This window comes from Penicillium verrucosum (genome assembly GCF_028828655.1).
Source record: "Penicillium verrucosum strain IBT 35672 chromosome Unknown utg000003l_segment0_segment0, whole genome shotgun sequence".
NCBI lineage: Eukaryota > Fungi > Ascomycota > Eurotiomycetes > Eurotiales > Aspergillaceae > Penicillium > Penicillium verrucosum.
This window is the reverse complement of record NW_026643212.1, coordinates 1892975-1908955: the sequence shown is the minus strand read 5'-3', so window position 1 is coordinate 1908955 and position 15981 is coordinate 1892975. Positions and strand designations below refer to the sequence as shown.

Below are 15981 nucleotides of genomic sequence, written 5' to 3'. Positions count from 1 at the left end.
TTCTGCTATTTCCCATGTTTTGACAGTTCAAGGGCTCAGTGCTGATTCGCTATATTAAATAGTGGATCCCTTGATATTGTTCTGATTGGTCAGTTGTCGTTGGCAGGGCTACCCGTCACCTGATTCATCCATGGATGTCACGAGTCCTGACTAAGCAACATCAATGGGAAATCCACTGGTCCCTGGAGGTCCAGGCGCTGACGGCATAGGGAACATCTGGATTTGATCTATGGTCCTCCTCATATTGAAGTCTGGAATTCCTGCATTGACAGTAACATCGCTGGTGCTGTTGGTGACATCTCCTCGAACATTAGCCGCCGATCTCGGGAATCCCCTTACAACTCCCCCCCTCTTCTTGACCAAATAATAATAAAGCCATCTGATATTCAATGGTCCCGGGGAACTCTATGAAGCGATGCTGCTGTAGTGATTCCCTGATTATCAAACATACTTGACAAGTTGTCCGACAAATATTATGCCCTTGATCATGGAAGACGGTATCAATGTGGATGATCTCTTTGGAGAACCCAACTCCTTGGAGCTAGGCTTGCCCGCCGCCTCCCCAATCAAAGGTCTAGCACAATGCCTAGATGAAATGCGTCTATTAGGGTGCTGCCAGTAAGCTTGAAAAAAAAAAAAGTCCCATATCCACATTCCAAGACTAATAACCTTTTAGGAAAATCGCCTGGTCTCGGATGGGATGTATTGCATCTATTTCCCCAGACGGACTCCGGGTTATTGTCCGCCATCTCCAGTGCCGTCCATCAGATGGCAAATGGGTGCTCGGGGAAGAGTCATCTTTAGCTCCAGTATTGGAGGCCCATAATGGCAATCAACTAGCCCATCTATCATGGAATGAGACCGGTTCAGAACTTGCCGTTGTCGACTGTTCTGGTCGCATATCAATATATTCCATTTCCATTGCATTGAACAGCATTACAGGCTTACGTCAGGCCTCATTTGACTCCGGCGATGATGGCAATCAGGTCGTGGGAATGATGTGGTTGAACTCCCAGCGTTATGTACGTTACTCCTACCCATTATCCATCAAGATATATCAGGATAGAATTGAAAAGACCCTAACCTAACATGGTAATATAGGTGCACGCATTTCACCAAGCAGCCAAGGTGAATGGTCGATGGGCATACTCGCCCTTCCGCCGGCGCCCCGTCGGGCCATTTCACCCGGCCAACAAAGGCGCATTGATATGTGTGACCAGAGCCGGCCAGATCAAGCTGATATATCAGAACCCCGACAGTAAATGGGCCGAACTTCCTGCTGAACTGAAGAACACAGGGTACTCGGACAGACTATTAACGCATGCATCTATGACCGCAACACAAGGTATTGCCGTTCAGCCAAAGCTCCATTTCCCGCCGTCACTGACGTATCAAAACAGCTGGGATCCTTCTCTCCACCTATTCTGCATGTCAGAAAATGTGTCTTTATAGGGTACACATCAGCTGGAACCCGTCACAATGGGAGCCGGTACAGGGAAAACCGCCTGGCCAATTCCCTATCCCTACTTTCCGTTTAATCCACTGTAAGGTCGATATGCCTAGCAACATATTGAACATCAACCGGGGGCCCGACCACTCTGATCAGTCTTTACCGTTCTTGAACTCGGTATACTCGTTGACACGACTAGAGATCATGCCGGGACAGTTTGATAGCCCCGCGGGGTCCACTGCCAGTCCTTGGATTCTGGCTGTCTTATCGAAGCCCCTCCATGCCATACATGACTATCCAGACCAGCAAGGTCCGCCGAGTGTGATTGTCAGGTGGCATTTGGAATCTGCACCGCAGATCCTCCATCCGAAGTTTGACGAAGTGACGTCAAAAAAGAGCAATGCTCAAGCAAAGGTGCGAATTCCTCGGGGGTTGACTTTTGCGTGAAATTGAGACTGACCTATCTTCAGCCCAAAATGGAACTGCGCAGGTTGGAGGACGTGTATTGTGATAAGTATATTGTCTCGGTCGATTTAGTAGAGCATGGGACAGTTTTGGCTGTCACTCATGACGACAGCTCAATAACATGCTACGACACACGGACAATGACCGTTTTGAACGGCCTTGACGATTCAACCACAGTGACATGTCTGGCTCAGGCCGGGTTCCAGTACCCACTCGAAACATCAGGTATGCCAGGAACTGATCGATCTTGCTTTCAGAGACGTGGCTAGAACTGACATGCATCCAGGTCTTCACATTGCTTTCTCTCCCAATGCTTGTGTTGCCGTTACGCTGGATATTGACGGACATATGCAATTGAGAGTGATGGAGCATTCGTTCGGATCCACAGAGGGTCTCTATGACGAGAGTATGTGCATCACCTATCATGTCACCTGCGTGGAATGAATACTGACCAAGACATGTAGACAATTTCTCCGCAGCCATTGCAGCCTTGACATTGTCATTCAGTCGAGGCTGTGGAGTTGATTTCAATACAGATGACATACTTGTGGTTGCTCTCGGGCAGCTATCACCGGGTGAGTGCTCTGAAGACCTTCGCATTGATATCATCAAGACCGCTAACAGGCTCTAAAGAGGCTCAAACCACATTCATCAGCGAGGTGTATCGTGCACTGCCAGTTAATTGCAATTTCACAGCCGAACAGGACAAACTCATGAGCCATCCTTACATACCCCGTTGTCTTAGCTTACAGGCCGGGCTGGGTTTCAAAGGGAGACTCAAGCGCCGCAACCTCTCATCAGCTGTGCCGTGGGCAAGCCTTCAACTCAGACATGCCTCGGTTTTATTTGCATATTTCTTCCAGTATAACAAAGGGGGACAGACTGAATCGCATGACCCAGGTGAGTTCAAAGAAAGTCAACTCGATTATCGTGGTCCGTTGCTAATCGAAACGAAAGATGTTCTCCGCATGGTATTGGGCAACACCAAATGGGCATTAGACTTCTCTCATTTTCTTCTAAGTGAAATCTTCGATATGGCCGATGAATTCGAAGATGTCTACCATGACCCAGAAGCATTCACACACAAATGTAAGAAACCCCTCCATAACAAACTCCAGCTTCAAGCTCCCCAATCTCACTATCTTCACAGTGAAAAACTCCTCCTCCCTCCCTCTCCTAATTCTCCTCTCAAGCATGTCGCGCGCCTTCCTACGCTTCATCTGCCGAGGCCTCCGCGGCGTGCATGCCGGCTTCACAAGTGCAAATCCCGCCTCCCTCGTAGGCGACTCCCGAATCTACTACACAGAGATCTGCCAAACACTAAAATCATCACCGGTACGGATCGACGTGTACGAGAAGTTCCTGGCAGGGGTCGACTCAGCCGTGAAGCACGCCTACCAAGGCGCTGGCTTCGGCGACGCTGAAAAACCCGGCCCGGAAAAGGAACTGCTGGTTAATGCGCGGATCCCGCCAGTCCTCACCACGGCTGTGGCCACCCTCCTCCGGCAAACAGTCCCCGCGCTAAAATCCGAAATCAATCGCAGAGCGATCTATCTTGGGGACTATAGCTGGCTTGGGTTTGGGAATGACCGACGCACGGCATTGTACCGTAAGCAGCGTGAGGTCGATATCCTCAAAAAGTGTCCGTTGCGTCCGCCGTTGCCGTTGGGGAATGATGGCCGCGTGGCGCCGCTGAAGAAGCGCAGGTGTGCGCGATGCTGTGAGGTCTCTGGTGATACGAATCTACCTCGGTCGCTTCTGTCGTTCAAGATGATTGCTAAGCTGGGGCTGTTGCGGTCTTGTCTTTGCGGGGGGATGTGGGTTCTTGAGACGGATACTGGGGAGCTTGGGGCTCGGACTGCGAGTGCGAACGGCAGTAGCAACAGGGTTAGCCAGGCTTAGGACATCAGTCAACGCTGAAATTGGATACTATGACTCGCATTCTGGCTTTAACTCAAGGTGGTGTGGAGTTGGTTGATCTAGGATGAGGGTACGTAGATTCTTTTTTTAATCTTAGGTGTACTTGTGGGGGGTATTAGAAATGTTTTGCATCTAGATTTGTTTGGTGACCGTAGCAAGATATCTTTAGTCGGTCATCTTTTTCGTTGTGTAATTGAGTCATGTAGACTAAAAATGTAGACCACTCAAGATATGTATGTTGTAGAAATATATATCATCGACGAGTCCTGGCAGACTATACATATCCATGTGATATCTTTGCTAGTCGTACATGAAAAAGCAAGAGCAAGGAAACTTGGAGAATGTCTAAAATCATGTCATGTCAAGAGTCGATTTGCATCCTATTTAGATACATAATCAAATTCCATTTTTTGGATGTAAAAAAAAAGAAAACCGACCCCCTACACAAGCATTCGGATCCACAGTCACGTCCTGCTCATGTCCAAGGCCAGCAACGTCTTCCCACAAAACTCCTTATCCGAACAAGTTCTGCGTTTAAGCCTGCAACAAATAAACCGTCAGTATTATGTTCGGCTGATTCGTCTCGTTTGACGGGTAAGGATTTCGGTGGAGGGGGTAAAGATGAAAATCCATGAACCCTTAGTCCACCTTTTCCCTGCCCAGGATTGTCGGAGAGTATCATACCTTGACGGCGTACTTCCGCTGGGGGAAGTGGATGGCACGCTTGCGGAGCTTGTCGGTGGTCTGGGTACGCTCGTGCTTGGTGAGACGGCGGCGGATCTCACGGGTGAGCTTGGGGCGGAGGTCGAGCGGGAGGTACTTCTTGTTCTTGTAGAACAGACGCAGCTGAGCGCGCTGGTTGGCGTTGATGACAGTGAGAACACGAGCGATCGACTTGCGAACCTCGCCGCTAAAAAAAAAATTCCAGTCAGCATCGAATCTCGAAAATTGACGACGCCCAGTATCGTGCGCTTTGTGCCAGTTCGCATAATCCCCCTCTCCCTCGTCGATCGCTTGGTTGAATGCTGGCGTAGTCCTCCTCTTGTATGTTGTCTTTCTCGGGTTCGATCGTTCCCATCCCGCAAATCTTCAAATTCCATCCGCACAAAAAATCAAATATCGGGGGTGTCGGATACGCACATTCTCTGAGTCTTGGAGGAAGCGCCGGAAGAGATCTTCTGAACGCGGAGCTGGTTAAGCTCCAACTTCAACTCCTCGAGCTGTGTGGCGAGCTCATCCTTGTTCTTGCCCCAGAGCTGACCAGCCTTGACCTTGGACGACTGCAAAAAAAGAGCGATTCATCAGCATTTTGATACCAGAGCCTTTGCACAGCGCGACATACCATGGTGGCGTTGAATTGTGTGGGTTGTCGACGTTGAGAATTGAAGATGTCCGAGGGTCAATTTGCGACTGGTTGTGGGACTAGGGCTAAGCGAATTTGTGACTTTAGCGGGTGCACGTGACTACGGTGGCACTAATGCCTGAACTGTATGCCTGAAGTTTCCGGCTTGTTAATGCCTGGGCCCCGAGGCATAAATTTACTGTATCCGGTTAGCTCCTTTTACCCCATCATGGGCTGGCACTTACGTAGACAAAGCAGGTAGCACCTCGGCCCTTGCACTGGTTGACTTGTTGGTCTGAGAAGAACTCCTAAACAGATCAGACTTCTCCAGTGACTTAATATCCACATTCCATATACTTCCTGCCTGCTATGGCATCCTCAACTAGTTCCGGCTGGACACAACTCCGGCAACAAGCACGGTCGCTTGAAACTCAGGTACCAACCATTATCTCACCAGGAGTTCTATAACAGTGTTAACTGACGCACCGATAGACCGAGAACCTTTTCCACACCTATTCACAATTTGCCTCGATTACCAAACCTCCACCATCACCTACCGAGGAAGAGCTGCGGCTTGAATCGCAATTGAAAGACCTCCTCGAAAGAGTACGTACATCCACCAATATTCAACGGAGAAAAAAAAAAAGGGCACCGACAGCTAATTGATTTCCGTACAGCGCGAGTCCGTCATCGCCCAACTATCCCGTCTCCTCGACTCCGAAGCTACCCTCACCTCCTCCGCCCTAAAACAGAACAATGTCTCCCGCCACCGCGAAATACTGCAAGACCACCGCCGTGAGCTCCAACGTCTGACCGCGGCCATATCTGAATCGCGCGACCGCGCAAACCTACTATCCAACGTCCGTTCAGATATCAGCTCCTATCGCGCATCCAACCCCGCCGCTGCCGAGGCCGAGTACATGCTTGAAGAGCGAGGCCGAGTTGAGAACAGCCATAGCATGATGGACGGCGTGCTAAGCCAGGCGTATGCCATCAATGAGAACTTTGGTGTGCAGAGCGAGACGATTGCTAACATTAATCGCCGCATTGTTGGTGCTGCTGGTAATGTTCCTGGCATGAACTATCTCATCGGCAAGATTGGAAACAAGAAGAGGCGGGATGCTATTATCCTCGGGTGTTTCATTGGGTTCTGCTTTTTGATGCTGCTGTTCTTCCGATAAAGTATGTATGCGAAGCTCTGGCGGCAGGTCAGTTATACCGCCGCTATGTCTTATTGTTCTTGTGCGGATTGCTGCTCTCCAGCGAGCGAGTGGATTTCTCTTGTCGAAGGCGTTTGGGTTTGGGCATGTTTCGAGTCCTCCTTGATGGGGGATGCGACAGAATCGATGATAATTCTCGCGAAAGGGTCTTGAAGGCGCCTATTTGTTATACTTTCTATTATACAGATTCTCCATTGTATGTACAAATTCAACCGAGAGCGGAATAAATCACATCCAAGGCTCCAGTTCAGGTAATCCTTATCACCCGCGGGCTCAATCAATACTTGCGAGACGGGTCCTGCGCTCGGAGAGCAGTCTTCTTCTCTTCAATAAGCTTCCGCAAACCAGCATTAAGTGCCTCCAACTCAGACTTATCAGCCGGTCCACTCCCCGCCCAGCGAATGCGACACTCAGAATCAACCAGGTAGACATAACCGACCTTGGAATTCATCATGCCAATGGTCTCCTTGAGTGCCTGGTCGAAACCCTTCTGCACAAGGAAGTAGCGCGAATGTTGCTCCTTGGGCAGTTTCTGGCGCATCCGCCACATGAACGTCTTCACCAGAAACGCCTTCAGCCGGTTCTCCTCGAGATTGATATCAATCCTCTGCACATGTCTTCCGCCGCTGGCCATCGCTTCCACAAGTCCCGGATTCTGTTCCTGCCCCGTAAACGTCACAACTTGGCTCTCGGCCCACATGCTTGAGAACAAGTTTACAACAGAGATGCTGCCGCGCAGCTGAGTTGTCGTGTTTTGGGGGTCTTTCGGGGCCGCAAGTGTTACACCGTGCAAGTTGGGGAAGTAGAGGGCTCTGTCTGCTTTGAAGAGCCGTGGGTTTGAGACAAAGGTTTTGCCCTCGGCGAAGCGAAGATTGGACCATTCGCGGAAATACGGCTTGGCGACTTGTTTTGTCCTATGAGGTGCCATTGTTTATTAGCACTATTGTGACCACATCTATGTGCTTTATCCCGGGGTGTGAGAGGAAGAGGAAGAGGTAGAGGCAAGATCGTACAATTCCTTGCGCCGCTTGATGTGTCGGTCATAGTTGGTGAAGTCGTCACGCCGCTGGCGCATTGACCGCGAGTCAATACCTGTGTTCTGTCCTTCCAATGGTGCTTGCGGGCTACCAATGGGACGGTCCAGACTTGGAGGGACGAAGTCGGCGTCGCCGGGTTGAGGTCCATCCTGGGGCTGATTCTGTTTGAATTCGATGGCAGTCGATAGGCGGTGTGTCTCATTTTTTATGTTTCGTTTCACAGGCGCAGCCTCTTTTGTGTCGATAGGTTTCTCAGCCTTGCTGGAATATTGGCGCAGAGAAAAGGGTTTGGTCCGTAGTTGCGAGAGAGTTGCTGGTTTGCGGAATTGGCAACTTAGACAGCGGCCGGTCTGCAGAAGGGGGAGGTCGGCCAACAAGGTAGGGAGGGAGGATTTCCACATATTGACTGACAGGCTATCAGTCAACGGGCTGTGTGTACGGTGGTGGATTGTGAGGTTATTGCTTTCGAACTTGTTCGCGCATTTGATCTTCCATGGAAACCGAAGGTCACATGACACTATATTTTCACTTTGGGAATAATTGTCGATGTTAATTTCTATCGTTATTGGGAACAATATAGAGTAGAGTATTTAATAACTAGGTCTTATGCAATTGTCAAATCTGGATTAGATATTTCTGGCTATAGGTCTCACCTAGTTGTATCCAGTGAATAACTTCCATTTCGAATTTGGATCACATGACTTGGCGCCCATTTCGCGCTGGTCAATCGCGTCTGGCGTCCACGGCTCCTCCAAATTTGGCCCAAGAAAGTTTTCGGACCATTTACCCTTTCTTTTCTCTCGAATACGAGTCATCCATGCATGTCCTACACTGACTCCAGGCACCTATCTATAATGAACCATCCCTCGCCCAGGCACCTGCCCCTCCATTGGAAACCGGACTAGCCTATTAGGTACCATGAAGGACCTATTTCCGACTAAAAAGAGCTTTTTTGCGACTCTTGACCGGCTGGATGATCTAGATGATCCAGATGAAGAGGATAAGAGCTGGGAGAGTTTCTTAACTTCTGCAGACAAAGAACTTGACGAACCCAATCCAAAGAAAGTCGCTCTTTCCTCGGAGCGTATCGCACTTCCAGCAGATTCGGACCCTATATCTTCATGTGACCTTCAAAGCAAGAGAAGCAGTCCGGTTGCTGTGTCCAAACCTGCTCCTACGAACCGCCCTCGGACGACTGGAACTATGCCTACCATCAAGAGCGGAGGGCCTCCTCAAAAGAAAAGAAAGACCAATAATGCTAAGATAATCCCAGATGATCAACAGATATTCAAGGGATTGATCTTCTGTAAGTATTCTTGAATTTCTCACATCCTACTCTCACTGAACTCTCAATTCCAGTCTTCTTCCCGAACAACGATATATCTCCATTCCGACGATTGCGCATTCAACGAGCGCAAGATTATGGTGCACGATGGAGTCGAAATTGGGCCACTGATGTCACCCATGTGATTGTGGACAAAGGCTTGCTATCACGCGATCTCCTTAGCTACCTCAAACTTGAAAATTTGCCGGTCAGTTCATTCATGAGATATTTAGACTCCAGTATTGACTGCTGCAGACTAGCGTTGCTCTTGTCAATGAATCCTACCCATCCGAATGTATCCAATTTCGTTCTGTTCTTGATACCTCACAGCTCCGCTTTCGTGTCCATGGAACCCCAACGACCGCCGAGAAAGAGAAGTTCCCAGTCGCAGAACAACCTCTCCCTGATTCTCTTCCATTGAAACCATCACGGCGAGAGAAAATCCAGTCCCCAGAACGTTATTTGTCTCCAGTCGACGAACCGACGCCAAATCCCTTGCCAAAGGACTTCCCAGAAACCGTATCTGAAAGTGTGCCCGATGCCACGATCTCCGAAACAGTCCATGACACTGCAACTGAAGAAGCGTGTAAAAGAGGAAACTGGGAGAGGGATGCACTGGATGATATAATCGATGAGGCTAAAGCCACAAGTCATCTGGTAAAACGTCTTCTTTGTCAGTGAAAGCCCCCACGACTAATCTTTATAATTAGCCTCTGGACCCAGTTGAATTTCCGATTGACGAATCTGCTGCTGGTGCCTCCGATATTGCAACATCGAGCTCAGAGGAGGAGTCAAAGCCACGTTGGAAGACACGGAAAACTCCCGCTGGAGAAGGCAAAGGGAAAGACAAGTCTGACTGGACCAAAGGTTTCGCCTGTATGCAGAAGTTCGATCCGGACAAGGAACTTGACAACCCGAACAGCAGAACCATCGAGGTACTACAGCAAATGCTGGAATACTATACCCAGACTGCAGACCAGTGGCGGGTTATGGCCTATCGCAAAGCCATCAACGCCTTGCGAAAGCAAACGAACAAGATTGCTACACGAGCACAGGCTCGGGCCATCCCTGGCATTGGAGAGCGATTGGCTGATAAAATCGAAGAAATCGTCTTGACTAACCGCCTTCGTCGTCTCGAAAATGCGAACCACACCCCAGAAGACTTGATAATCAAAGAATTTCTCGGCGTCTATGGCGCTGGCCTTCCCCAGGCCTCCAAATGGGTCGCACAGGGCTATAGGTCTCTGAATGATTTATTGGAAAGGGCTCCATTGACTAAGCAGCAGCGTATTGGGGTGGAACGTCACAGCGACTTCGCGCAACGAATTCCCCGCAAGGAGGTCGAAGCCCATGGGGAGATCGTGCGAAAGGCGGTGCAGGCCGTGGACAGGGATATGCAGGTGATCATTGGGGGCTCTTACCGCCGCGGGGCTCTCACCTGCGGGGACGTGGACTGCCTGATCACCAAACCTGGTGCCACGCTGGAGCAAATCCGCACCATGATGCTCGGTCTTGTTGTCCCCAGATTGTTCAATAGTGGCTTTCTTAAGGCCAGCCTTGCCATCTCGTCGCATCAGGATGGATCTAAGTGGCACGGTGCATCGGCTCTACCTGGCACAACCCTGTGGCGTCGGATTGATTTGCTGTTCGTTCCGGATGCGGAGATCGGAGCCGCGTTGATATACTTCACGGGGAATGATATATTCAACCGGAGTATGAGATTGCTGGCACGCAAGAAAGGGATGTGCTTGAATCAAAAAGGTCTATATGCGGATGTTCTTCGGAATCAGCAGGTGAAACTGAATGGGGGGCGGCTGGTTGAGGGCCGGGATGAGCGTCGGATTTTTGCAGTGTTGGGTGTGCCCTGGCGACCTCCCGAACACCGGATCTGTTGATGCACATGGAGGATGAGGTGCGATTATAACAATATTCTTAGTGTTGTTAGTACTGGCTACACAGTTTTCGGCCCCGGGGGAAGCACCGAATATTAGACACGGGAATGACGATATGTTTGGTTTGAATATTTTTCTACGAGTAGGGAATGTATGCTAGTTATTTGTATTGCTGTGCATTAAGTAGATACATATTGGCAGCCTCTAAAAAAAAGAAGAAAAAAGAAATGATACAGCTTGCATAGCTGCCCCATACATAGAGTTTCCATACAGAAGGCGAGAGAGATATTCAGAGAGAGAGAGAGAGGGGAGGGAGAGGCAGTCACAGTGGCACAAAGTGACTAAGAATTCCTCTCCGTCCAGTACTCACCTTTCCTCTCCTTCAACCCCATCCCATAACAACTCATCCTTTTTTCTCGTTTCTTATCCAAGTTGATATTGACGCATTCTTCTTCTTTCATCACCGCCTTTCCCCTACCGCCTTGAAGAACATCACCGCCTTTCGTGCGGTGAAGCCTCCATCGCGTGTTCCTCCCCTTCCCATTCCCAGACCGCCCTCTACTGCCCTGGGTTTTGCCCGCACATCGTTGATTCAATCATCTTGAGATTTGTTTTTTTTTTGTTCCATTTCAAGTCTCTTCTGAGGCTATTGCTTCTGTCTGAGGCTCACAGCCAGGACCTCCCAGTCCCCAGTGACTGTGTGCGTGGCTTTTCTCCCACATCCCACATTCCACGTTTGCTAATCGGAGTACACAGGCATATCAGCTTGGTGGAACACACCCCATTCTGAGCGAGTGACACGTTGATTGATCTGGTTGACTATTTACTGTCACTATATCTCTAATTGACACGTGTAAACCTCTCAAAAACACGTCCACAGCCACCCCCACAATGGGTCGCAAACCCAACCAACTCATCCTCGAGTTCTTCCACCGGGGTCCCAAGCTGGAAGACGCGAGCAATCGCTACCAACATACGTGCAAAGCCTGCGGCGAAGTATTTCCCAAGGGTCGCATTGATAGCCTTACCAACCATTTGGTGAAAAAATGTCAGGCGATCCCTCTACGCGACCGCCAACGCGTGTTGTTGCGACTCCACGAACTCCCCGACTTGACCGACGGTGATTCGAGCAAGGACTCCCCTTCTGGAGGCAAAGGCAAGTCTGCCGATGGTGGATTTCCCAACCGGCAGAACTTCGACGGTCTCAACGTGTTGGCCGAAGCCTCGCGACAGGTGGGTGCCTCGGACGTGACCAAGCGTGGACCTGGATACACTCAGTCTGTGACAGCTGGAGGCAAGACCGTGATTGTTGATCCTGCGCTTGAAGCGGAGGGATTCCAGGGACACTCGCAAGGGCCTGACTCCAAGATGGAGGGTACAGCAAATGTCGAGGGTATGTTTTCCTTTTGTTCACTGTTGTATGCCTTCCACCACTAACAATTTGCAGGAACTCCCCAATCGTCAAACGCTCCTAGTATTCCTGCCCTCCCAAGCCACACTCCGGGCGAGCACCCTGCATCCATGTCTCCACCCCTTGGTGATGCGTCCATGTCGCCTGAATCTACCTCTAATGCGCGCCAGTCACAACTGTCGATGATTGCGGCCTCCGCCAATGAGATGGTCCCCCAAGGAATGTCCATTGACAGTGACAACCTTAGCTCTGATATGAAGCTGGGCCAATGGAATCAGCAGCTGTCCACACATGAGCAACTTCTTTTCGACAGCTTGCAAGAACATGATCCCTCGTTGACTGCTGCCACCCAGCGTGCGGCATCTTACCCCCGCCCTATTGCGATGAACCCAAATACCCAGGCAAAAGGGTTTGTGAACGAGTTTGGTAACTCAACAAAGCCTATGAAGCCCAAGGTGCGGGGACGATTTACTGCAGAGCGACGCCGTGAAGTTCAAGACGTCCGGAAGAAGGGCGCATGCCTTCGTTGCCGAATGCTAAAGAAACCTGTATGTATCCTTGGATATGGGGATGTGTGAAATAAGTGCAACCTCACTAACGAATGTTGATAGTGCTCTGGCGATACCCCTTGCACAACTTGCGCTAGCGTGGAGAGCGCTCGTTTGTGGAAGCACCCGTGCCTGCGCACCCGCCTTTCCGATGAGTTTGAGCTCTACAATGCCAGTATGTTGTCTGTATTTTGCTCTTTTCGAAGATATACTGACTCAGGCTCTAGACCTCAACTCCACACTTGCTTACCATGACACTAACAGCATTAAAAACCAAATCAAGTTTGAGCCCTACTCCGGTCGCATTGAAGTTACTCACTTTGAGGAGAGCAACTCTTTCATGACTTTCAGTGGGCTGCAGGGTCACCGCACTTCAGTGTCGGCACTTGACCCCCAGTTGCAGGCCCTTGGTGATGACCAGTTCTCTGGTCCCTCGCAAGAAGTCTACCTCCTGGACGCAGACTCGGATGACATCCCAGCCAAGTTGGAAATGTACATCAAGAAGAACGCTTCTTACTTTTACGAGCGAGAGACCTCGCCTTTCATGAAGCCCACTTTGCTGCTCGCTGCTGAGCTTAGCCAGGGGAAGAAGGTATGTTGTGCGACATTCAATATGGAAACGTGTATTAACATAGATGCAGGATATCCTTCTGGAACGCGTGTTGGAGCTGTGGGTCGCGACCCATATTCTCGTCGACACAGAACTCACCTGGAAGACTTACTACAACCCTACTCTGCCCCCTAACTCGTTGCACTCTCTTTCTCAGCCGTCGGATGAGGGCCGTCTGCCCATCGAGGAGGTGTCTGACCCAGAATCGTACGGTCTTCTTTGCAGTCAGTTGCGTGCCGCTATGGAGAAGCGTGCCTCGCAGTTGAGCAAGTTTGTCATCAATGATTTGGAACGTCGACTCCTTCAGCGCCAGAAGTGTGGCTGGTTTGATACTTTCATTGTGGCTATTATCCTCCTGAATTGCGTGGAGCGTACCTGCTGGCTGTTCCGTTCATGGGACAACGAGAACTTTTCTCAGCGCGTAAGTGGTTCTTTGCTACTCTTTCATGGTGCATCTCATACTAACAATCAATCAAGTGGCCTCTTGACAAGCGCCCTCCCTACTACTTCAACCAATCTGACCGCTTCTCCGACATCCTGGAGATGCTTTTGCGCATGCGCCACATTCCTCCCAAGGCCACTTTCCGTCCGGACAATGGTATTCTGAAGGCAGTCGACGGTAGCGACGAGCACGCCGTCCGCTGGTTTGATATGATTCAACTGACCCGTACGTCACATCACATCGTATCTTGATTTGCATATATCTGAAGTTCCTTGACTAACATTCTGTTCTGCACAGCCTACTTCATCGAGGAGCGCAAGAACGCCGTCTTCGACCCATCCGACTCTCGCTCCCTGGATTTCCACCACAGTGCCAATCTCCTTGAGCCTAACAATGCCACTTAGCTTCTGACAACAACAACCAAAGAAAAAAAAAAAAACCACCACCACAAAAAGTCAAAAAGCACAAAAACCTCGAAAAAAAAAGGAACCAACAAACAATGTCCGAGTCACTTTTTTTCGTCCGTTACGTTGTCAGTGTAGGGTCGGTCAATTACTGGTGAAACTTGCCATTACGAAAGCGATAGCGAAATGCATCAGTCCAAGCCTCGATTTGCTTCTGGATTGAGGCTGGTCTTGGGTCTGATTTGCTTATGGAGTTTGTTTGCAGGTGGATCTATTTTCAAGCGAACTGCGATAGAAAACATCGGAGGAATCCATGGATGTGGAATGTTCTGATTTTTCTAATTGGGTGTTCGTGGGTGTTGAAGGGTGTTTTTTTTCCCCTTCTGATATCTGTAGCTTTAAAGCTTTATTTGTTAGGCTTGAATGTATGAAGTGAATGTTAGTTCATTGCTGAAGTAGACGTAATGTGTGTTTTATATAGAACACCGAGGTTGGGTAGCAGTCATTGGGTCAGGGACAGGACCAGGGCTAAAGAGTTAAAATTACTCATATAAAATCATATAAAATCATATAAAATCTTACAATAATTCTAATATAATTTATAATAATTTTATCAAGTCTTATTGGTTGATTCTTAATTTTCATCCATGGGATAGGTTTATTGGATGACGTGGGCTCAGCAATCGGACGATGGGGGGACTTTGACCCTAATCCGGACCTTTCACAAGGAAAGTCCCCCAGACTTTACAACAATATACTTCCACAACCATGCCTCCATTTCGGAACTTCCTACGCCCAAAGCCCCAACCCAATGGTGATCCTGCTATCTTGGATGAGAACCATCTATCTCCAAATCAACGTCCTGCGCCCATAACCATCCGCAGTAGCCAGGATGAACCCACCGAGTACAAATTGAGTGGTATGTTTCGAATCCCCCGCACTTCTTTGACTGATGTGGCTGTCGTATCTGCTTTGGCAAGTTCACTCTCTTCAAATGCTAATCTCAGTCCTTAGTGGTCAACGACAGCGGTGTCTATCTTCCGGTATAGACTGTGTGATCCGGAGATGTGTTATACCTGCTAATTATAGTGATAGCCTTCTCCTCCAGAGCGGTCGAGCTTTTGGCGCCGGTACCCGGGTTCAAACAAACCCATCAACCATCGAGATCTCGTTGATGAGAATGAGCCTTTCTCCATCTCTCGCGAGTCCTTTGACTCTTACCGCCGATCATTTGTATGCCCCGCGAACCGATCCGAACTGATCCGCATGAATCCAACTGACGTTAAATCTCCAATCTAGGATATCTCCGCGCGCTCACCCATCATCCATCCCGATGCTGGTCCTTCTCGAACTTCTCTTGACTCTCGATTCTCCCGGTTAACGCCGTCGGGCACTCTCTCCAATAGCCTCACCAAGTCTGAAATCATGGAGGAAGAAGCCTTCGAAGAAGTAGGATTAAATGATGAGGTGAAACCTAAGAAGAAGGGTTTCCTCTCCAGATTCGGTGACTCTAGTCACGATGCGCAAACACCCGGGCCCAAGACTTCTACTTCGTCTTTCGGCTTCCACATTCCCGGCCGGAAGCGCGGCCAGAGTGGCGGCGGGTCAGAACTGGCATCTGTGAAAGTGACCCCATCTACCCCTGCGCCCACCGATGAGACATGAAGTGATGAATGATGAGATACGTTTAATGCGTTGTGGTCTTCTCTACGGCGTTTCGGGTTTGTTTCGGGGGTTTGTTTCGAGTGATGCAAGCCACACTCGTTTAAAGGACAATATAATTTGGGACTTGGTCGATGATATTAGGGATCGTCTTGTACCTGGAGAGTCTGCGTGGCTCATGTCACCTATCAGCATTTTGTATATCTGTTGCCGTCGAGTTGCGACTTGGGCCATCTATGCTTCGTTCAGAGACA

General features: G+C 49.5%; 7 protein-coding genes across 7 annotated transcripts; 5 read left to right on the top strand and 2 right to left on the bottom strand.

The window, feature by feature from the left end:
- Positions 1-347: 347 nt before the first annotated feature.
- On the top strand, positions 348-3817 carry N7516_008410 (mediator of RNA polymerase II transcription subunit 16; the record flags this gene model as incomplete). The annotated part of the gene is made up of 9 exons (XM_057221129.1): positions 348-618; positions 677-1022; positions 1102-1345; positions 1401-1864; positions 1921-2140; positions 2202-2321; positions 2380-2490; positions 2549-3004; positions 3066-3817. Exons 1-9 carry the CDS (start codon positions 476-478, stop codon positions 3815-3817), a joined length of 2856 nt encoding a protein of 951 aa, XP_057071401.1. The 5' UTR covers positions 348-475.
- A 552-nt stretch (positions 3818-4369) lies between these two features.
- N7516_008409 (60S ribosomal protein uL29) lies at positions 4370-5180 on the bottom strand (the record flags this gene model as incomplete). The annotated part of the gene is made up of 4 exons (XM_057221128.1): positions 4370-4375; positions 4520-4745; positions 4976-5115; positions 5178-5180. 4 exons carry the CDS (start codon positions 5178-5180, stop codon positions 4370-4372), a joined length of 375 nt encoding a protein of 124 aa, XP_057071400.1.
- A 366-nt stretch (positions 5181-5546) lies between these two features.
- N7516_008408 (putative vesicle transport v-SNARE protein Gos1) lies at positions 5547-6358 on the top strand (the record flags this gene model as incomplete). The annotated part of the gene is made up of 3 exons (XM_057221127.1): positions 5547-5612; positions 5670-5783; positions 5855-6358. 3 exons carry the CDS (start codon positions 5547-5549, stop codon positions 6356-6358), a joined length of 684 nt encoding a protein of 227 aa, XP_057071399.1.
- Positions 6359-6674: 316 nt separating this feature from the next.
- Positions 6675-7835, bottom strand: N7516_008407 (mitochondrial ATPase complex subunit ATP10; the record flags this gene model as incomplete). Its single annotated transcript, XM_057221126.1, has 2 exons — positions 6675-7311; positions 7411-7835. 2 exons carry the CDS (start codon positions 7833-7835, stop codon positions 6675-6677), a joined length of 1062 nt encoding a protein of 353 aa, XP_057071398.1.
- Positions 7836-8352: 517 nt separating this feature from the next.
- N7516_008406 (DNA-directed DNA polymerase IV) lies at positions 8353-10653 on the top strand (the record flags this gene model as incomplete). The annotated part of the gene is made up of 4 exons (XM_057221125.1): positions 8353-8740; positions 8794-8966; positions 9014-9415; positions 9469-10653. The coding sequence occupies 4 exons, from the start codon at positions 8353-8355 to the stop codon at positions 10651-10653; spliced, it is 2148 nt and encodes a 715-aa protein (XP_057071397.1).
- Positions 10654-11541: 888 nt separating this feature from the next.
- Positions 11542-14065, top strand: N7516_008405 (uncharacterized protein; the record flags this gene model as incomplete). Its single annotated transcript, XM_057221124.1, has 7 exons — positions 11542-12043; positions 12098-12609; positions 12673-12784; positions 12837-13201; positions 13251-13640; positions 13697-13886; positions 13959-14065. The coding sequence occupies 7 exons, from the start codon at positions 11542-11544 to the stop codon at positions 14063-14065; spliced, it is 2178 nt and encodes a 725-aa protein (XP_057071396.1).
- A 768-nt stretch (positions 14066-14833) lies between these two features.
- N7516_008404 (uncharacterized protein) lies at positions 14834-15730 on the top strand (the record flags this gene model as incomplete). Its single annotated transcript, XM_057221123.1, has 4 exons — positions 14834-14984; positions 15080-15108; positions 15161-15298; positions 15365-15730. 4 exons carry the CDS (start codon positions 14834-14836, stop codon positions 15728-15730), a joined length of 684 nt encoding a protein of 227 aa, XP_057071395.1.
- Between the last annotated feature and the right edge of the window lie 251 nt (positions 15731-15981).